The sequence below is a fragment of the Filicampus tigris genome, chromosome 3 (genome assembly GCF_054856515.1).
Source record: "Filicampus tigris isolate MCC_2025a chromosome 3, RoL_Ftig_1.0, whole genome shotgun sequence".
NCBI classification, from domain to species: Eukaryota; Metazoa; Chordata; class Actinopteri; order Syngnathiformes; family Syngnathidae; genus Filicampus; species Filicampus tigris.
This window is the reverse complement of record NC_141219.1, coordinates 8739962-8761432: the sequence shown is the minus strand read 5'-3', so window position 1 is coordinate 8761432 and position 21471 is coordinate 8739962. Positions and strand designations below refer to the sequence as shown.

At 41.3% G+C, this 21471-nt stretch overlaps 3 protein-coding genes across 11 annotated transcripts in view; 1 reads left to right on the top strand and 2 right to left on the bottom strand.

Moving 5' to 3' along the window:
• The window catches only part of slc9d1 (solute carrier family 9 member D1), a 25524-nt gene extending 4053 nt beyond the window's left edge, over positions 1-21471 (top strand). For 3 of the 6 annotated variants that reach the window (XM_086024792.1, XM_086024794.1, XM_086024793.1), the window contains 14 exons: positions 14123-14252; positions 14839-15152; positions 15308-15475; positions 16702-16881; positions 17076-17276; positions 17595-17723; positions 17804-17896; positions 17991-18177; positions 19275-19392; positions 19476-19671; positions 19853-20003; positions 20082-20161; positions 20249-20398; positions 20715-21471. In XM_086024792.1, coding sequence (XP_085880918.1) covers positions 14895-15152; positions 15308-15475; positions 16702-16881; positions 17076-17276; positions 17595-17723; positions 17804-17896; positions 17991-18177; positions 19275-19392; positions 19476-19671; positions 19853-20003; positions 20082-20161; positions 20249-20398; positions 20715-20825 — 2022 coding nt within the window. In that variant the 5' untranslated portion in view covers positions 14123-14252; positions 14839-14894 and the 3' untranslated portion in view covers positions 20826-21471. Of the gene's footprint in view, positions 1-12895; positions 13571-14122; positions 14253-14838; positions 15153-15307; positions 15476-16701; positions 16882-17075; positions 17277-17594; positions 17724-17803; positions 17897-17990; positions 18178-19274; positions 19393-19475; positions 19672-19852; positions 20004-20081; positions 20162-20248; positions 20399-20714 lie in introns of those variants that run through there. The other 3 variants (XM_086024789.1, XM_086024791.1, XM_086024790.1) reach the window with 3 other exon arrangements.
• On the bottom strand, positions 3280-6558 carry adprhl1 (ADP-ribosylhydrolase like 1). The gene is made up of 7 exons (XM_086025960.1): positions 5956-6558; positions 5164-5328; positions 4950-5075; positions 4717-4857; positions 4405-4532; positions 4192-4324; positions 3280-4116 (listed from the first exon to the last, which is right to left on the bottom strand). Exons 1-7 carry the CDS (start codon positions 6167-6169, stop codon positions 3947-3949), a joined length of 1077 nt encoding a protein of 358 aa, XP_085882086.1. The 5' UTR covers positions 6170-6558; the 3' UTR covers positions 3280-3946.
• On the bottom strand, positions 8291-13428 carry dcun1d2b (DCN1, defective in cullin neddylation 1, domain containing 2b). Of its 4 annotated transcripts, none has more exons than XM_086024800.1 (7): positions 13245-13428; positions 11587-11803; positions 11329-11497; positions 10446-10576; positions 10287-10369; positions 10070-10166; positions 8291-9888 (listed from the first exon to the last, which is right to left on the bottom strand). In XM_086024800.1, the coding sequence occupies exons 2-7, from the start codon at positions 11759-11761 to the stop codon at positions 9809-9811; spliced, it is 735 nt and encodes a 244-aa protein (XP_085880926.1). In that variant the 5' UTR covers positions 11762-11803; positions 13245-13428; the 3' UTR covers positions 8291-9808. The 4 variants fall into 4 exon arrangements, with proteins under 4 accessions (XP_085880926.1, XP_085880925.1, XP_085880928.1 ...); XM_086024799.1 differs by lacking the exon at positions 13245-13428 and adding an exon at positions 12429-12494; XM_086024802.1 differs by lacking the exon at positions 13245-13428 and adding an exon at positions 12429-12494 and having other exon boundaries at positions 10070-10178; positions 10288-10369.

The following is a 21471-nucleotide window of genomic DNA, read 5'->3' as shown; positions in this document are numbered from 1 at the left end:
GTTTGACAGATGGGTCACCATAGTTTATTGACGTATACTTTGGTCTCTGAGTTTTTTTGGTCATCGCTAATTGACGTGGAGCAGGTGACGCTAGAATACCAACAATGGCCTCGGATGTTTCACAACTCTGTGGTAGGACTTCTGCATATCTTATTTCTGCTGTTATTCTGTCCATTTTAACTTTTTCATCCTGCTCATGTTTTTGATGGAATGTTCTTTTGGTTTTATTTTGGGCTGCGTGAACACTCTGCAACTTGATGTCAAGTGGACAAGACTCCGGTAAAGTTCCCTTTGTCCTCAGTCCAGCTCCAAAAACATTTGTAGAACATTTGGAGGGTGAAGTCAGCATTTTAGCCAAAACAGTTTCTGAGTGTTGAGCATCACATCTACAAATGTGTGGTATGGTGTAATGGGGCAGTCCTCTTTGACTCGAGTCATGTCCCTGTCGAGTTCGGTCATCCATCAGTTCTTTCCCCATCAAGCTATAGTCCGTACCAATGAAGAGTCTCCCACAATGTGTCTCTTTTTCCATCTTTTTCATGTCCGGACTAGCTGAAGCCTCATGTTCAAGTCTCTTAAAGTATTGTTTGGGAGAAGAATCCCCACATGTGGACCATAGGATGGAGCATGGCAGCACAATTGTCAAATGGCACTTCAGTGGAGCATTGCTGTGCAGAACAAGCCTGTAGGGCCCAGGGAGGCACCACTGTGTTACACATCTAAATTGGATTATTTCTTCGCGGGCATAGTTCAACTTTGCTGTGGTACAAATATTTTCTTCACCTGTACAGTGTATTTTACCAGAACTCCGGCGTAGTTCATCACCTTTGATGTTGTGTAATAAATTTAAACTGTTGTCATCCAAATGTGGCGGAATTTGCTCTACTTTCAAGTTCCGGTGTACCTTCTCCTCAGGGTTTTGTTGCCCCTCATCTTTTTTGTGATTTGCTTTCAACGACTTACTTATACTTTTTGATTTCACTTTTTTACATTGGATTTGTTTGTGAGCACTTGCTTCCACTGCTGGGCTGTGCACTCTTTCGCAGCAAGCAACCCGCTGTCTTACACCGACTGTTCCGGAAGGTCTCTCACTTGAACATTTTAATTTGATCCCTTTGGACACAATAGCCATGTTCTCAAACTTCTCCATCAAGGAGGACAGGAGGATCCCTTTTCCAATTAGTCTTGAGTTCATTGACTGCTTTGATGTCTTCAGTCCCATTTCCTTCTGCTCAGTCATGGCAAACTTGGCCACGGTATCTTTCACAATGTCACCTCGCTTCAGCTTGTGCTCTCTTCTTTCCTTGCCACTTTTGCTCATTGCGTATCCACCATCTTGCCTGTGATTTTGGGTACCTGTCGTTCCTCTGCTGAATGACAGCATTCCTACCTCCCTTCTGTTTGTCAGAGGGGGTTTTGGGGTAGACCTTGTGAATTTGGACTGGAGCAGCCGGAATGTGGTAAGACGGCGGGGTGTTGGGTCTTCTTCTCTTTCACCTACTCTGCACATTCTTTCAAACACCTCATTAGGTTGTTCACACCATTTTATTTCTGGGATCTTACACCTGTTTTTAGAAGTCTCTCTTTTGGTCATTTTATCAAAGGCCTGAATCACTGGCATGTGACTTTTTTTAAGTTCAGTCTGCTTAACCAAAGTCTGAATTCTCTGAATAGGACAATCTCTCTTTTTCTCAAAGGAAGTTGTGAAAAGTAGCTCATCCCCATCTTGGGTTCTGGTGGTTCTGTTGGGTAGTTCCTGTGTCAGGTATTGCAGGAGAGTCTCCAGAATCCCTCGGAGCACTGGACGACAGTCGCGGTCTCTTAGTAACTTCCTCAACATACGGGCATTAGGGCTGATGCAGGCTTTCTGAGAATCTGGTCTATAGAGAATAGAGGATATGCAAAACTTAATCCACATGACTAATATGTCCAGATTAGCAGATAGAACACAAACTACTGTTTATCTGTGTACATCTATTTTTTTCTGTGGTAAACGTGAAGCTACATGAGTTCTAAAAAAATGGAGTGAATTCACATTAGCCTATAATAAAACGTTTGTAAATTTTCTTCTGTCAATAAATTTACATTTTTAGTTGACCAGCACTAGCAGACCCGTCACCAAGTGCGGGCCAGTGGGGGCCGTGCCCGCGTACCAAGTTGCTTGGCCCCTGGAGCAGACGGATGACAAATGATCGACCCACAAATTTGAGTAAAATGCCCACCTTTAGTTTTCTATTTAACCACTTTACCACGTAGTGATCGTTAAAATGTTGTCACGTCGCGAAGTCAGGTACCGGAAGTGGCACTAATACAGTATCGCAATAAGAACGCAAACCAGAAGAGCTGTTTAAATGTTGCTATCTTAACCACGCTTTGTTTAATATTGCTTGTTAAGTGAAAGTGTCTTGAACTATGTTGTGTCCACACGTTTATTGGTCTATTTTCTGTCTTTCTTTAAGAAAGTCACATAAACACATCCATACCCAAATACCCATAGCCTACAACAGTGTACCAATGTTGTATGAAGATGGAAGTGAATTGAATGAGGACAACCGGAGAAGAGCAAGGAAAGAAAAACACTTGTCCTGTGTATTTACTGGGAATGATTTTTGAGTTGGCCTCAGGTGATGTTTGGCCAACACACTGGCGTGAAGACACACAGTTAATTTACCTGAATCAATTAATAAGTAGCAGAACTCCACTGCAATCATAGTTTATATTTTTGAGTTAAGAAATGCTAGTGCTGAGTTGTTTATCACTCAGACAGAAAAAATATAAAGAAACTATGGTGTTTTGTTCGATCGACGGGAATCTATTGTGCAACAGGCTATTATGCCGTAAAGTACCGTAGTTTCGAAGTGTGTATGTGTGTGTTTGCGCTGTTGCATTCGAGCGACACAGAAGCATGCATGCATTTGTTTACATGGTAACATTGGGACCCACCATGCATTTTTTTTTTTTTATGTGCCCCCCTAAAGATTGAGGTCTGGTGACGGGTCTGAGTACTAGTATTATTTTCTATTTTTATATGGCTATAAATATGAATTTTTAACAATTCTAGTATGTTCAAAAGAATTTCAAGGGGAAAAATATATAGTAGCTGAAGTGCTTAGCAGCCATCTTTGCGTTATTTAGGCTGCACTGATTAGTTCATTGCTCCATTGGATAATTTGGGTTGAAGAAAATGAAAATAGGAACAAACATCCAGCAACATTATTATTCAGAAGTGTCAAGAGAAAAAGAGTCAGGGGCTTTATATATCTAAGTAGATTTAATCATTGCTATGTTATGGTTAATTCACATGCTATAACTAATATGTTCAAATCACAATCAGAGTTTCTGGAAACATGAGTGTACGTGCACTACACAACACTGTTATGGAAAAATTGTTATTACAGAACTGAACGTACTGACAAGCTGCAGGTGGATAGATTCAGGTAAAAAGATAGATTAGAGTTTTTTTTTTACTTAATATTACCGGTAATTATGTAACATGTACAAGATTTTGTTTTGTGTCATCGTTGAAGTATATCATTGATCTAGAAAAAATGTTTCAATACACTTAAATACAGGTTAGCATTTAAATGGGGGTTTGGGTTATCCTTGGATTGCTAAAGTTTGCATAAAGGTTGCAAAAGTTGACTTCTTTCCACAGCGATCAAAGACCATCCAATCCATACATATTAAAAAAACATTCGATATAATATCAGATCTAGCTACTTCATGTGGAATATATGTTGAAACATATTTTACACAGCAGCCTATGTTTTATTTTTGTGATTTGTTGCAGGTTGTTTTAGCAAGATGAGGGAGAAAGGACAGGGAAGGGTGAAGATGAAATGTTACATTAGAAAGAATCTGCCAGGACTAGAGGACAGTGCGGGGGACGAGGGGTCTTTGGTTCGTGCGGTTCCTTTGATAGCCGTTCGGCTTGTGAAGTGCAATTTTACTTGTCTATGCACTTCTCTGCTGATGCTGCTTTGTAAAGCGCCTCTCCCAGCTCCTCCAAACGCTCCCTTTTGTCTAAATCCTTGTACAGGTTTGAGGGAACTTGACTTAGGCCGTACATTAGGCCATAGAGGCAACCAGCGATTAGGCCTGTGGCTTCGCTCTCCCCTAAAATAACATACAAGGCTCAGTGAGCAGGTCTTCTTTGCAATCTACTCTTCTTCAAATGTCTTGATATCTTACCTCCATGGAACATGGCTCTTCTGCATAGTGCAGCCCAGTCGTTTCCTGCAATCAGAAGGGCATCATAGGCTATCATAGGGGCATCATGTCCCCTCCGGCCCGCACGTCCTTCTGAGCTCCATCGCTTGTACATCTGTGACAACAAGGTCAGAAAGGGAATACTGCTTATAACTGTATTCTGAAGTTAAACTGGAATGAAAAAAAGAGTCTTACCTTATCAGTTTCTTCAGCATCATAATGATTGTCATACAATGGATTATTCTGACCTTCTTTTTCTAATTCCCGTTCTTCCAAGTAAAACTGCCACTTAGCCACAAAGTAGAACCAGTTTTCCTGATATTCTGCAGAGAAACGTACTGTGTTAGTGCCTACAACCGACGTATAGTCCGAGACGGTAAGCTGTCTCTCCTGAATATGTGCACACTAGGTTTCAAATGACACAATGCCCCATTCATTGGTTCCTTATGTCATACTGTGTCTTTCAAAGCGCTAATCTTTTAAACACAAACAGAAACCTAGTCTTACCTGCCATATGGCGTATGGTCTTCCTACAGTACTCCTCAGCACGAGGGATGACTTTCATGAGCTCACGGCCCCAAGTCCCAAGTGGTTTTCCCTGGATTGCATAGGACGCAAACAGTGCTGTTGTCAGGGAACCCAGGAACCCTGAAAGGCAGTTGTGAACAACATACAACATAATGCTTAATATTTTTGAATTCGTCGCTAAGAAAAAAAAAATTATCTTGTGGCTAGATCACCTGTGGGATGATTGTGGGTCATCCTGCCAGTTTCAATGCTGACCTCTACTAGGCTGTCTAGTCTGTCAGGTTGCCAGTATCTCATACCCACACACATGGCCTTAGCAGCGCCCCCGAATCCTGAACCTGGCCAGACATATGTACTTCCGCATTTATTCAAAATAGGAAAACTACATTTTACTAAGTAAGAGAAACATCCCCAATCCCCAAAGACCTTTTTCATTGAAGGGCGTATGCCAAGCGAGGAGAAAATTGTCAGGTTTGAGGTGAACACAGCCTTCCACTGTAGCCGGATCGGGGTTTTTACCCTGGAGAGACACCATGGCTTCAACATAGAGACGCACCAGCTCACGGTAAAGGTCCTCCAGACACCAGTAATCTGCATGTAGACAAACAGAGTCATTCTGAGCCATTCATAATTGGCACGCAAGAGGAGATGAGTGTCGCTGATGTGGGTTAAGTTTAGCCTCAGCCGACAAGAATGCTTTGAGCCATCTGTTTCTGCTGCTTTTACTTTACACAACCACTGGTCAAGAGATTAAAATGGAAGCTCTGCCAGTAATATGGTCTAATGTTTCAGTCTGGCTGCTGTGCGTGCTTACGTACGTGTGCGTATGTGCATGTGCTGGCATTCCAGGATGTGGCTAAATGTGGAATACCTAATCTCAAGAGATGTCATCGCCATATTACTGTTGCCTTGTTACCAGCAGAGTCTGACCAGCTATTGTTCACAAGGGCGAGAGCTAAGCTTTTGCATGCTATTTTGAACTCCACTGACCTGCAAATTTACTACCATCCTTTGCAAGGCTTAAGATGACATTCGGGTGAGGACAAAGTGTGTAACGGTTTGTACATAGATTTTGGTGAGTGATTGCAAGGATGGTGGGTGGTCTGCAATGGTTTCCTTTCAGAAGTATTGTCTCATACAAAAATGAGGTGCTTCATCTGTAAATTGCACTCCAAATTAGAAACTGTTATTCTCACTCGAGACGAATCCCAAACATACCTGTTATAAGTGCCTCTGCAGTGGTCATGTGCATTAAGGCTGCATCACTCAGCGGCCAGTTATCAGGGTCCAGTTTAAGTGCTCCCAGGCCGCCCTTGGACACCAGTTCTTCTTGGATTTTTCTACCTGATGGGCAACTTTCCCAGTGGCCTTTTCTGAATCCCAAGGCATCACCGGCACCACCCAGTACCATACCTGCCTTGAATTTCTCCATGGCACTGCGATTTGATGTTCAGATCACAACTTCCAATAAATGTCCAGTTTTTCAGTTGTAGCTTTTCTCTCCTACCCAGAGAACTCAGAGACAAAACGAAGTGGTTTGGCCTGGTATCACTGCAAAATTTCCCTCAAAGCATTATCCAGAGCCAACAGCACTATCGTCATTGTTTCTTTACCAGGTTCCCATGATTGCAGCCCAGCCGTCTTCTAGCTTTTCACCAGTTGTCCGTAGCAAGTCCAAGTCAGTTGTATTGTGCGCAGAAATGCACTTTATGTTCTTATGTTTCAAGGATGGCCACTCGCATCGAAGTTTCATGTTATCATCCACAGCTTCTTTATGCTGGCCATGATACGGCCACTGGAATCGGGTGTCTCCTAAAAAGGCAATCCCCTTGGCTCTGTAGCTTAAAAGACCAGTAGCTCGGTTTGGGCTAGTGATGGGGCATGCAAGCACTGTAAAAGATGCTAATGTGCTGCACGTCAACTGGTGCTGGACCTTGTTGATATTCCACCCCTCCCCATGGGAGGAGGAGAGTAAGCATGAAACATCCTCAGTTCAACCAATCAGTCACCGAAGCTGACTTTAATCCTTAACACACTATTACAGACATTTTCAAACAGGCCATTTACACTTGCGTGCTGTGCTGCCCGGATGTTCCGCTCTTTAGCAAGCTTAACTGATATCTTCATTTTACCATTTTAACAAAATACTCAAATGTATTTGAAACCTCCTCTATAATCTCTTCACCTCACACAATTATGAGTTACCATTCGATTGTACACCTAGACATCTAAAGTAACGGGAGACAAAGCATTAACACAAGAGCTTGTGATGACTCTGACGATGATGATGACGACATGAAATCGGAATGCAACCGGATAAGAGACAACTGTTACTGAGCAGACATGGACTCTCACACACAAATACACACAGTGTTTGGCAGTGCTTCTCATTCAGCAATATGCATCATTTTCTGTTAAATCATTAATCGGAAAGAAATTGCAAAACTGAAAATGAATGCAAAATGTTGAAATGCTTACACAGAAACAAATTCTAGGAAAATGTAGGGACAGGAAATAATCATGTCAGTCCAATGTCGGGTCGGGTCAAAACCTCATAAGTCACATTTTGGTGAATTTCATGTTTTTTCAAAAATCTATATTATTGGTCAGTCCATATGCATGGGAGTTATTCTACGCATTGCCCAATCCAAAGTGTTGAAAATGGCTTGCTCTCTTTCACGATGCAATGCCAATGGTTGAACAAACTTGCCATTTTTGGGGTTTCCTGAAAAGTGACTATTTGGGGGGGTACAAAGTTTTGGCCCGATGACAGCTGATACGATAATATGATGCCCTTTTTGTAATAAACAGGTTTGATAGTCTTTTTTTTTTTTGTCTGTATGCTAGTACAGTAAAGTTTAGGAATGTGTTATCAGATGACATTGCAGAGACTATGCTAAATATTTGCATAGCGTTGCTGTCTGATAAAGGATAAATAGTTTTAGAACATTTACTGAGAACACACTGTAAATGACTGCTATTGGACACATTCATCAGAGATCAGTCAAGTCAGGTATTTCACTCAGAAATTTCAATCTATCTATTCATCATCACTGCGTGTAAATCAAATAATGACTTTGACTGACGTCAAGCGATTGCGTTAAGTTCCTTTTAGCTCGTAACAATGATATCATGTTAATGCAACAGACGCAGCTGTAATACAACATAAAATAAGAGTAAAGATGGCGGCATGGCTGAGTGGCCGTCTCCCTCGACAAAATGGCGGATAAACGGACGCCCGAAGGCGATAAACGGACCGCAATTTTTTTGTAAAATGCCCAGCTCTGATTATTACTATACATTTACTGTATTTTAAAAAGTGGGATTGGTAAATAAATATCCTTGAACTATATCAACATTTGTAAAAGTGAAGACAATTTGCTATTTTAGCAAGAAACATGAAGTTGATACAAATAATTTGCTTTCGCGGGCCCCATGAAATGATGTGGAGGGGGCCCCCCCCGAGCCTTGAGTTTGACATTTGTGCCTTACATGCTCATTTCAGTCATATCAAACATAGTAGAACTGACCACCACTAAATGTAATGTCTTAATCCAGTTCACACACATGCTTTATTAACATTCTTTTGTAAAACAATTTCACCTTTGGGACGTAACAATCTCTTTCCTTTGCCATGTAAAACTTGTTCGGGTAACCAGAAACAGATGACAGGTACCAAATGTAACAGCATCGCCCATCTTTAGGATGTCATTTTCCTGTTCTAGAGACACAGTCATGCAATGAGGTCACCAGCAATCAGTTACATAAGGTTTCACATCATCTGCATATTTTGACAAGGACAATTATGTGCATGAGTCTACGGTGTACCAAAAGTACACATTGTGTACCAAAGTACACAAACAACCTGGTGCTGTGAAACATGGGCGTCACTCACTGTGAATAAAATTAATTTTATAGCATTTACATTCAATGCAGGTTTACAGATCATACAAGTTGTCAGCTTTGTGAGGACAGCAGTGCAATATTGCAGTAAAATAAAATAACTTATACAGGTGGGAAACAACTAGGGGTGACATTATCCTTTCCGAACAGGCGTTGTACAGACCAGTCGAGGCATTGTACTGTTCACAGCCACCCCTAGATGGCAGCAAAAATGTCAGTGTGACCTTTTTCTGAAATGCCTTTTTAGTATCAAACTAAAACCTCAAACAGTGTAAACAAAATACATTTAAAAATACTGACGGATTGTATGTTGATGTACATGTAGCAGCTTGGTGTGATCAAAGTTTGCAAAATAGAGTAAATCAGTGCAATTTGTAGTTGGCAAGTCATCATTCAGGGCATTAGAAAACGGTTCATGTGCCGACTTACACACTGCTTAAATTACTGCAAAATAAAAAGCAGTTGTGCTTAAAGGGGATGCAATTGAGGAACAAATACTAATTATTAGATACAGTACGACAATTACTGTAATTTTGCTGGTATTGCTCTCGAAATGCATACTCTTTTGACCAACTGTCAAATTCAAGTACAAAATTCAGAGCTGGATATTTAACTCGTCCCGCATTGAGACGTGAATCACCATTTTACTAATTGTAAAAGCAAATTAAAATAATCACCATGACCCAAAACACTCGTACACTGACAGCAAGTGCACATTTTGCTCAGCTCTCACTGTGATTGTCAGTGAGATGGTCAATGGCACTGTCTCACTCCACAGAATCATGCATGAGTCAATGTCCTGTTCCGTTCACTGAAAAAAGGAAGACGGCACCTGATGCTGCACCAAAAGCTCACTCTTGCTGTCCCCCCTTGTTGTGCAAAAGCTTTAGGTCAGTGAGCCAAGTCCGCAGCAGCATGATGAATGTTTATCCATAAATGCCAAGTACCGGATGACCATCACTTCTGAAGTCCACTTGAAGTCGACATAAAAAACATCTTGGTGCAGCTTCATCCACGAACAACCAGGCATCTTATGCAGGCTCAACGTTCGGCAACTCTGCAGACCAGACTACTGAGGATGTCTTTTTGGCTTATGTGTTAAAAAAGTATCATTCACAAAAAAAGCAAAACTGAGAAAATAAAGTCCATTCAAAGCATGAATCAAATACTATGTCATGCCGCTCTTGCCCCCCAATACAATTGGTCGTGCAAACTCCACAAAATCATCTATGAGAACAGGCCAAGCCCCTGAGGAGAGAAAAAAAAAAAAAGTTAGCTACATCTAGCCTAAGCTTATGTGCCAATTTTCGATGTAATTTATTCAAAGGCATGCCCTGTGAATCACCCCCCTTGAAGAAAATAATATATTACAAGAGGAGCAGTCAGGACATCGGCGTGCATGTTAAATATCTCAACTTCATCATCTCACCTTCTTCGTCATAGTTTGACATGTCGTCTGCAATCATATTGCCAAAGTCCAGAAGGAGATTCCATGTGTCTTTGGGGATAGAACGCTTGTGATGCTCCTGAATGCAGCCAGTAACCAAACAGGGGAAAAAATATCTGATGTTTCATTCAACATAAGTGAATTTGAATTGCTGATGTGGAGAAAAAAAAAAAAAAGGATGACAACTTTCTCCACTCACCTGCAGGAATCTGTTCCAAAGATCCAAAAACTTGAAACGACCCGTGAGGACTAGATTCCAGTACGCCACAGCCATCTCTAACTCTAAAACATTAATAATGAGGGATGAAATCTGTCTGAACAGATACCTCGATAAAAATCATTTTGCTTTTGGTCTTACCTAAACCTTTCTGCCCAGGATTCTTGGCAAAATTAAAGGTAAACTGGTAAAAGTCTTTAAACTTCCCGCTGTCTTTCAGCTCCTGCTCTAGTCTGGGAAGGATGGCCTTCAGTTTGTCAGGAGTGTCACAGCTGCAAAGAATAAAGACAAATAATAGATTTTGCCAATAGAAGTATTGTAATCTAAATAGGGCTGCTCGATTAAGCGATTTTGAACCGAAACCGAATTTTCTGGATAAAAACAATGTTAAAAACGTTCAAATCTGCACATTCGATTTTTTTATTTTTGGTGTATCTAAGCCACCGTAGTTTCCTCTGCATTTCCGCTGCTCCGAGCGCGCAGTCCGATAACAACAACATCCATGGCTACCGGCGATTTTGATATTTGCTCAGGCAAGTGAGCGTTTAGTTAATAAATGATTTGGCAAATGGTTGGCAAAATGACTTGCTGACAGACTGTTTGGTTTACAGACTTGACTGTCTACCTTCTCTCATGTTGATGATTTCGTTTCAGATGGTATATGCACTTTCTTCTTTCATTATTGGTTTAATTAAGAACAGATCTGAAATCTATTGTGTAAGTAAAATGCTGTCAATCCCAATGTTCTGTGTGTATTAAGTTAAATTGACTGGCATTCTGAGTTCAAAGAAAGAAAAATTCAGTTTAAATAAAAGACATTCAAAATACTTAATTTTTCATTATTTTTATTTTACAAAGAAATCGTAATCATAATCGTAAAATCGGGTTTGAGAGAAAATAATCGGAATTTTCTTGTTATGCCAAATCGAACAGCCCTAAATCTAAACATTAGTAAGGCCCTGAAACAGAGTAATTAACTAACATTACTCAATCATTATTTAATACGCATTTCATTATTACTTACCCAAGGTCTGTCATTCCATCCAGGAACTCTTTCTTGCTAAACTCGCACTGTGTAGCTGCTCTGAACTTCCATGCTACCACCAATATGCTCATACTCGCCGGGTCCAGGGTCAGGTCATCGCAAAACTGCTGGATTCCATCAATGCCAATCTTATTTTCATCCTGGGGATCTGCAAAAAAAAAAAAAAAAGAACAGAAGTGTGATCAAACCACTGTAAACAGACCTTGAGAATGTCACCGCATGGATCCTAATGCTCACCTTTATATCTGTTATAGAGCTGTTCCAGCTTCTTGCGGTCTACTGAATTTTTCATGGACTCTTTATAGTAAAGGTCTGGATTCTGGAAGTAATTGTCCGTTGCGACTTCTAGTTTCCAGTCATTCTGTGACAAGCAGTACACAGCAGTTCTCTCTCCTGCCTGTGTGAAGGACATGAACTGCCGAACCTTGTCTCTCTGTGATGACTTTAACTTGTGCTGGAAGAACAATCCACACCAAGGACAATTGAGTAACCACAAAGCCAGATGAATGCAACATTAATGAGTTCAACAAACAGTGGGAAAACCTACTTTAAGGATGTGGCATACGGCTACAAATTTGTTTGATTACAAGCAAAGTTTGCTTCATATAAACTAGTCATACAGCGCAGGGTTGTGCGCGTTAAAGGTTGAAGGAGTTCCAAAAGCGTCAACACAACGTCCCGATGATTTGCAGAATTATTACACTGTGCTAAATTAACCTAGAAGGTCATCCACTACAAGTCTTGCACAATTGCCGACACGACCCACGCGGGGATCGAACGGCACATTCACTGTGACACAATCAAATGGCTCCCTCGAGTGGTCTCCTGACCCGGAGGAGCGGCTTAGGGGGCATCAGCTACCAAAAATGGGAAAGGTACGTGCCACAAGTGCTGTTGTGCGCGTTCCAAATATACCAACCACTGACCTTCCCTTTCCATCATATTCCATCCAATGCGACACAAGGCTAAAGACATAACAGTCAACTCTTTAGCAAAACCTCACATTATAAAGAACGGGCATTTGCAGCATATGCATTTTGAAGCACTTGTTCTGGTATCGCGTTTTGAATTGTACCTACCATTTTATCACCCGCTGTTTTGGCCAACATATCTATTTAGTCTTGCTGCGCATGCTCCAAAGAACTGCACTACTGTTTACAGTGGATTCATGGGATGTGTAGTCCAGATGCTGTGTGACTTGACGTCTAGTTTTGCGCTAACCTAATGGACCGTATTCACATAAAACTTACCTCAGTAGAATGGGAACCTCTATTTATTCATATATACTGTATATATAATATTTGTTAGTAACACCCACTGAAGAGAGAATCTGCAGCTGTCGTTAATACGTTAATAATAAAAGAACAGATTTGGGGTAGGTTGTCTTATTCGGTTTTAGTTAATGTTACGATTCGACAACTATTCTTCAAATGAAGTTTGAAGTTATATACAATGCACAAGATAAACCCACGTGAATGTGGTCGTACCAGTTTCAGGCACTTGACTTGCCCGGGGAGAAAACCAAAACTACAACTCCCATACCCACCGAAGCAGAAAACTGTTTCGGAAGTATTATGAGATGGCTCAAAGTTAAACAACACACCCGAATTCGAGAGTAACGTGGGTTTGGGCCATTTCTTTGCTCCATTATCGCATTAAAGCGATGGACTAATGACGCACTCTCTAAAAAGTTCATTTGTATTGATGGATGCTAACGGCAGTTCGGTTAGCTTTAGCTTCGTGTGTCAGGACACTAAATGTGAGTTGACTCAGCTAGATCGTGCTGGTCTGACAGCCCCCGAGAAGGGAACAGGTACAACTGTATAACCACGTATCAAATAATAATGAGGTCTCAAAAGTCAAAACCTTGTCGTGGGGGGAAAATGTATACCTACCCGGATGACTGATCGAGCGATTGTCCTTTCTTTGCCAGCACCCCTGTTGTTTTTTTCCTTGAGGCTGGTGGACGGAAGTAAACGTTAAAGTTGGTGGCCAAGTGAGTTGCTGGAAGGCTGCATGCATTGAGTAATGTGGCACGACTGGACGGGGGGGGAGCCATCGGTGCGATACAACAAGCTGATTGTTCCCGGCTTATACAGCAGTCGTGGTGCAAAAGATTTCGCAGGTAGCTGTTGCCTTATGTATGTGTTTAGACTGGATATTGGTCAAATGGGATGTGTTTTCACCGGCTCCCGTGCTCCATGGTCATCATTGCATGATGGTACGATCTGTCACGATTTATTCCCATTTTATTTAATTGCATGTTTTTTTCGCTCATACTCGCTGAACATACGGAATCGTTGCTACGTCAATGGTTTCGCTCCTGGGCCACTTGATGTCCACCAAACACGCTGAGAACAAATGATTTATAGCAAATTACATTATTTGTCATTGCGTGTTTTCGTGTTAATATTGTAATTCACATTCAAAATTCTCCACACCGCAGTCATATCCATGGTCCTTTCTTTTCTCTCGATCGACATAAATTAATTTTTGGTCACTGCCTCTCTCAACATTTTTAAAGAACCGGTACATTGTAATACCTTCCTTCCTCTTCCTCTTCCTCTTCCACTATCCCAACAAAATGAGCAAGTCTTTCTGAACAAGTCACTTTTGACATACTGTAATGATTTTCATACGATGCAGTCCGTACAAAGGATTGTGACCGAATGACTACATATGTTTGATATATGTCCTCAAAATGTGACATTATACATTGGACCAGTTAATTTTGCAGACGGCAAGATATTTACATGACGTGTTGTCACTACAGCCTGTGGACAGTGGTGCTATTGATCTCCAGAACCAGCAGCAGTACCCAAACAGCATTCCAGCCACTGGAGGAAGGACGTGGCTGCACTTTGGAAAGTTAACATCACTTAGCTTTGCTAATGCTCACTAAGGTATGAAGCAGCTTGTGCAATGAGTTCAACTTATTAGATATGGTGGAATGCTGAAGGGTTATGTGCAGTATTACTGGACAGTCAATGGATGATCTTGACAGTTTAATCCACTGTATTAAAATGTACATCATGTACAGGAATCCAAACACTTGCCATTTCCACTCATGTCAAATGCACCTAATACCTGGGTGGTGCTGTCATGAAAGCCAACATCAGCTGTACAAACAGCTGTTGTTTAACCTGAGCAGCTGTAACCACACCTTACTTAAATATTCATTGTTTTGTACACTCTAGAAACAGTTGGGTTAAAAGTAACACAATTTTGGATCAAAAATGGACCGATCCACTACTTGGGTGAATTTGACCCAACTGTCTGGGTAGTTTTGTACAAAACAACCCCAAAACAGACCAGTGGTCACTCTGGAGCAATGAAGGACCGTTTCAGGTTGCAGGACGAACATTGTTAGTGTCATTACTTCATTCCAGGATTTTGGTTTCACTGTGGAACAAAAAAATGATTATTTCAAGTGACATGACAGACATGTTCTTGAAACTTTCTCTTAATTGTGTCTTTCCCCATTTCCAGGCCTGTTCCTCTCATCTCCTCAACACACACTAGTCAGGAGTGAATAGCCTCTTTGGATGCAGATTGTTTGTTTGTTTCTGTGCCTTGGCCTGCCTGTGGTATCTGCTGTGCAGCGGGCAGACCAGAAGGCCCAACATGCCGTCAAGAGGCAGCGTAGTCGCGTGGCCTCGCGGGACAAAGCCTGGTTGGCCAACAACTGCCTGTGGTTGGGTGGCCTCCTCCGCCGAAAGAACGTGGTCGTAAATAAGCTGGCAGCAGCCGCATCTTCTGTTAAGAAAAACCAAACCCTTTCAGAATCTGAGCGTCACTTTCAGGTAGAAGACTGTGCCTAATTGTATTATATTGTTGAAATTATTTTTACCTTCAAAATTCTAGATACAGTACCCTCTTACAAACAATGTGATTACCGGTAGTTTTTTGTAATTTGTTTTTGTTCTGCTGAGCTAAGTGCATCTCTGACTTCCTTCAGCTGCACACAATGCAAGTTTTCCAGAAGGAGTTGAACGAAAGCGAGCACATGGTATTCCAGGCGGTGCAAAGTCTGCAACGGGTGCTGCAGGGAGACTACAGGGACGTGGTGAACATGAAGGAGAGTAGCAAGCAGAGGTTGGAGGCACTCAGGGAAGCAGCCATACAGGTGATCACATCATGAAGTTATAGCAAGCAGCAAAAACCGTTCAACTCTGACGGGTTGCCGTCGTAACGAATGCGAAACCCCCCCGCGCTCAAATCCTTCCCTTAGGGACTGGCTTGATTTTGATAAATAAATAAGAGTTTGGATGTGTACTTTGCCACGTAACAGCTATGTAATTTATCTATAACTATTTGCTTTTTACAAACGACTGTGTGTGCACATTTTGAGCCGGCTTGTCGAACATTCACCGAAGACTGCGCACTTATCTATTGCATCCAGTGGTACAAATGGAATTATAAATACTCTTGTAAAATCTAATATGCCAGTAGGGACTCGAACTATCAAGCGATCGCAAGCTTAAAACCCGAGAATGCATTTATTACAGCAAAAGTGGGTGGATCACTTCTTGGCTCACCTGTGACATGTTCTTGGCTTGTGACACAACCATTGTGGTTCAAACAGAGACAGAGTAAGAAGTAAACATTGACATGACGCGCTTCAGCACAAGACGTGGTGGATTCAAAGACCGTTTACACAGTAGGACGTTTCAAACTCGGACAGAAAACCCCCCACCAATGCATTAAATAACTGCAAGTACCTAAACAATGTGGACTTTCTATCAATCTATAAAAGTTGACATATTATTACTTCATCTCAATCAATGGTCCATCTGGAAAAGTGACAACCACAACAGTAGGGACACTGCTCAGTGCACATATTTGATGTTATTTTTGCACCTTTTAATGATATATAATACAGGGTATTTTACGTTATTTTTGCACATTTTAATGATATATAATACAGGGCAATTCTCCATCCCTGCCAACTACCACGATTATAATGTTTTTTAAAGCAAAACCTCTCTGACAATCTCAATTAAAAACACAGTTTATTGTACTTGTTATCTTTAAAATTGTGAATTATTGAGACGGCTTTTGTATTAGAGCTCATCAATGCTGTACAAATGTATCTTGTAAAGTGTCAGGTGAGAGTTTATCAAGTATCGAATGTGAAATGTGGCATTTTTCTCGATTGCTTAATTCTGACCTATGTATACGTTCAGGCTTTACACCATAGTCTGAGAAATCATGTTTCCTGTTTGTCTTGTGCCTCTTGACTTTTTGACTTATACTTTTACACCACAATTCTTGCTTGTTTTCTGTAATGACCTTTAGGATGTCTATCGTCATCTATCATGTTGTGCTCCTGTCTTTGACTTAATCGTCCAGGAGGAGGAGGAGTATGTTGAACTGGTAGCTGCGGAGAAGCACCACCAGGAGGCTGTAAAGAGCATCCTTGCCCGGAATAAGACTCTGTCCATGGTCGATGGGATCCTGGAGGATGTCAGGAAGGCAGCAGACCGACTCGAAGAGGAGATTGAAGAACATGCCTTTGACAACAACAAGCAGGTTAAGAATTAATTCTACTGTGGGACTTCTCATTTAGAAAGTGTCCCTGGAATCTCCAAAGCAACCAAAATACAAATCAGATCATATATCTTTCTCCAGATAAATTCTAATTTTCAATATGAACAGAATTCAGTTTCAAGGTAATATAATTGGACGGCTGCGATGTTTCCTCCTTCCACTCTTTGCTATATAAGATGCAAGGGGTGAACGTAGAAGCGGTGCTGAGAGTGGAGGATGATGACGAGAATGGTGGCAAAAGAAAAAACAAATCAAGTCAGAGGGAAGTGGAAGACGACTTGGGCCTGAGCATGCTCATTGACTCGCAAAACAACCAGTATGTGCTGACCAAACCCCGGGATTCCACAATGCCAAGAGCAGACCATCATTTTATCAAGGTAAGCCCTTTTTCTTCCAGAGGAATTGTTCAAAAGTGGACATCCCTATTTTCAAATTTGTCAAAGGCGGAAATAGCAAAACTGGTGAATTCCATCAAAGGAACAGCAGATGTATCAGTCATGGCCAAAATATTGTTGGCACTCCTGTGCCAAGTCCAATGCAAACAAAAGAAATCAAGTTTTTTGTTATCTTAATATACCTGATATGTCACTTTACGTGGGTATACAAAGTCCTGCATTGTTCAGGATAAATCCAGTGCTCTGAGTGTGTATTATAAATGTTTTTATTCCTTTATGTTTGAATCTGTGTGTGTGTAGGATTTGGTTTCTGTGGTAATGTTGTCGCTACCTTGTGGCTGGATGTGCACCCTGGTGGGTCTTCCTCCCATGTTTGGATACATCGTCTGTGGGGTCCTGCTTGGACCATCTGGTCTCAACAGCATCAAGGTGTGCGTTTGTGGCCGTGTGTCTGCCACTACAAGTTTTGCACTACGTTCATTGAAAATGCTGATTTTTATGTACAACAGTCTATGGTCCAAGTGGAGACTTTGGGAGAACTCGGGGTGTTCTTTACCCTCTTTGTGGTAGGACTGGAGTTCTCACCTGAGCGCCTTCGTAAGGTAAACACAAACTGGGACTTCAGTTTGTTTTTTTCAAGGATGTGCAATGTAATGTGTAATAATATGACAGTATATGTGTCCATGCTGTGTGCAGGTATGGAAGACATCAGTTCAGGGTTCCTGCTACCTGTGTCTGCTTATGGTTGTTAGCGGTTTGTTATGGGGACAAGTGCTGCACATTCAACCCATCCAGACTGTCTTCATAGCCACGTGTCTGTCCCTGTCCAGCACCCCATTAGTGTCTCGTTTCTTAGCAGGAGGGAGCAGAGGAGAGAAGGAAGGTTAGTGTGTCAATCTGACCTAAAATGTTTTAAATTCGACCAAACTGTCATGGCAATTTGAGAGGAAACATATAGCTGGTGTCTCACTGAGCGGCCAACGCTTACTAACATAGCAAATTTTGGGTTTCTGTCAGGGTTAGTAAAATGTTGCAAGAGGTTGCAAAGACTTGCGCGGACAGTTGTTGCTTGTTAGTCTTTCTTGTTGTAAAGAAATCTTGAACATGTTCAGACAATTTTTTTTTACTGTCTGTGAACATCTTTGCCACATTTTGTAACATTTGATGAACCCTAACGAAAAAAAACCCAAATTCGCTACATTCACCGCTCAGTGAGATACCGCTTAAGAGATCAATTTAAAACAGGGTTAACTTAAGGGTACTTTTTATTTATGTATTTATTTAAATGTTCACCTTAGCTTTATAATTTTGCTGCTGATACTGGAAACTACTTGCACTTGTTTTTTTGTTAGAAATTAGAACAAAAATAAGTTAAAGTTTAACATTTCAGTTGTTTTGAAATTTTGGAAAACTATTTACTGTAGAAAAGCTATTTAGTTTCTTAGTTTTTCATTTATCTCAAGACATGCAGATGAAAGCTCCCTGAACTTTTTGTTAAGATTTTTAACCCAAAGCAACCTGTTCTGTATATGTTTAAAATTAACAAAACCTCAACAAGTTGAAAAGTTGTTTTAACAAACATGTTTAATGGCATTTCAATAAAGTTAAGATTTATAATTTTGATGGTCATATTTTCACTTTTACAGCAAATGAATATCAGCTCCAAATATCGGTTATCGCCCTCCCTCGACTACTAATAATGGGTATCGGTATTGGCCCAGAAAAAGACACATCGGTCTATCACTAGTCGACTTAACCGAGTTAGTCACTTAAAAACAGAATCAAATGATGTGCAAATACTTTTTACCCTATATTCAATTGAATACACTGCAAAGACAAATATTTAATGTTCAAATTCATAAACTTGAATGTTTATGTGCAAATAGTCACTCATTTTAAAAACAGCTTGGACCTGGTCATGTGGTTAGCATTTTGGAAGTGTCATGTGACTTGTTGCGTGTGCGTCTGCGTGTGATCCAGGTGACCTTGACTACAGCAGTGTACTCCTTGGGACATTAGTGATGCAAGACGTTCAGCTCGGCCTAATCATTGCCGTTATGCCCACTATGATCCAGGCGCAAAGTGAAAACGCAGACAGGTAATTTTCTACCTCTACCTCAAGTTTTTCCTCCACCGAGCGCTGCGTTTTTAAAACCAGTATCTCCCTTCTGCGCACTGCAGCTTCCTGTTCGAAAGCCTCCATGTACTGAAACTGCTGGTGCAGGTCCTGATGTCTCTGGCTGTCGTGATGTTCCTCTGTGTGTTGCTCAAATCCTTTGTGGTTGGCCCCTTTTACAAGAAACTGCATACCGAGAGCAAAGGCAACAAGGAGATCCTGGTGCTGGGGATAGCAGCTTTTGTTTTTTTCATGCTAACGGTTTGTTGTGCTCCTGTATTTGCATATGTGAAAGCTGTTTACAGTTTACCACAAATGTTAAGAAATGCATAGACAGGCAGACCAATTCAGCTTAAATGTGAATCTGAGTGGTTGATCCCAAGATTGTTCATAATGAAGTGGCCACTGTGTTTATTTATTGTTTCTATGCTTGTGTGTTAAGGTTACAGAGTTTCTGGATGTTTCAATGGAGTTAGGCTGTTTCCTGGCCGGAGCGTTACTGTCCTCCCAGGGTCACATGGTCACCGCAGAAGTTAAGGGATGCTTTGAGCCAATTCAAGATTTCCTTGCCATCATCTTCTTTGCTTCAGTCGGTCAGATACCCTTCATCAATTTAAGACTTCATGATGACGACGACGTCGATAGTAACAGGGATTTGTTTAATGCTGCAGGTCTCCATGTGTTCCCTTCATTTGTACTGTATGAACTCACCATTCTGGTGGCACTCACACTCACACTTGTCATCTTGAAGGTAATAACATTTGATGTCCAGTTCTTGTCTTCGCTTTGCTACCTGTTCCTAAGGCCTCCTCCGTCTTTATTTCTCTTTCTATCTCAGTTCATGATGGCTGTGCTGGTGCTGTATGTGATCTTGCCGCCCAGCTCTCGTCACATTCGCTGGATCGTCTCCGCTGGCCTGGCGCAGGTCAGCGAGTTCTCCTTTGTCCTCAGCAGCCGCGCTCGTCGTGCCGGCATCATCTCCAGAGAGGTCAGTGGGGTCTTGAACATTGACGGCGTACACCACGGACATAAGCGGCACAACATTTTATCCACATACACGACCCAATGGGAAATGGAACAAGAGATGTATAATGGTTGCTTTATTGTGAATGTTGTTGCTGCACTGCATCACAGGTGAGAGATTTGCCCCTAATGTTGTGGATAGTCTGTGTAGTTTACTCTCTTAACTACCACAAAACGATTTTCGATCTGAACGTGTGAATTTCTGTTCATACGAGGCTGTGGAAAGTAAGCATGTTATGTAAGTATTTCATGGAGTTTCCAATGTATGTCGTTCTACTCAGGTGTACCTACTGGTTCTCAGTGTCAGCACCCTCAGCTTGCTGCTGGCACCAATCCTGTGGAGAGTGACGACACACAAATGGGTATTACAAAGAACTTCCGGTGTCACATGACCAGACTCGGTTTGCAGAAGAGACGTTACTGGGAGGTGGGAAATCCACCAGCATCAGCACATTTTGCATCCATTTGGCAGGAGAGTAAAGTAAAAATGTCATCTCATCAGATGCGGGCTGCACAAAAGACATTTTTTGCTCACCTTGCTTCAAGTTATGTTAAGAACTGACCTTCCAAAGTACTCCAACTTTCTTCCAACATGTTACTCTTTTACCATTAGTGTAATACTGATGAATGAATACTACCAAATATTGTAACTTCCTTTTTTGTTTTATAATGAGGTTAAACAACATTGTGTGCTACTTTTGTAGTTGTTGTTGTACCCATTTTACTTTTATACATACAGTTGCAAAAACATGAATGTGATCTTTTTGGAATTACATTGGTCTCTGCATAAATTGGCCATAAAATGTGATCTGATCTTGATCTAAGTCATAATATTAGACAGTTATCTTAAAGGGGGACTATGAGTCAACCCAAACATTTTTTTTTTCAAGAATATGTTCTATGCAGTCCCACGAGTTGAAACAAGGCATTCTGATAACTATTGTTTTTGTGGAATAAGAGTTAATCCACCTGTTTTTAGCCATGTCTGGGGGCGGCCATTTTGTCACTTCTGTCGACTGAAAATCACATCAAAGTTGC

Excerpts from the sequence above, each read along its gene's own strand:
- adprhl1 (XM_086025960.1), bottom strand. The coding sequence starts at position 6,169 with ATGGAGAAATTCAAGGCAGGTATGGTACTGGGTGGTGCCGGTGATGCC. Across the intron at positions 4,858-4,949 it reads GACCCACAATCATCCCACAG|GGTTCCTGGGTTCCCTGACA; the intron begins GTGATCTAGCCA and ends ACTGCCTTTCAG. Across the intron at positions 4,533-4,716 it reads GACCATACGCCATATGGCAG|AATATCAGGAAAACTGGTTC; the intron begins GTAAGACTAGGT and ends GTTTCTCTGCAG.
- dcun1d2b (XM_086024799.1), bottom strand. The coding sequence starts at position 12,458 with ATGTTGGCCAAAACAGCGGGTGATAAAATG. Across the intron at positions 11,804-12,428 it reads AAACAGCGGGTGATAAAATG|CACAAGTTAAAGTCATCACA; the intron begins GTAGGTACAATT and ends TTGTTCTTCCAG. Across the intron at positions 10,577-11,328 it reads GATGGAATGACAGACCTTGG|CTGTGACACTCCTGACAAAC; the intron begins GTAAGTAATAAT and ends TATTCTTTGCAG.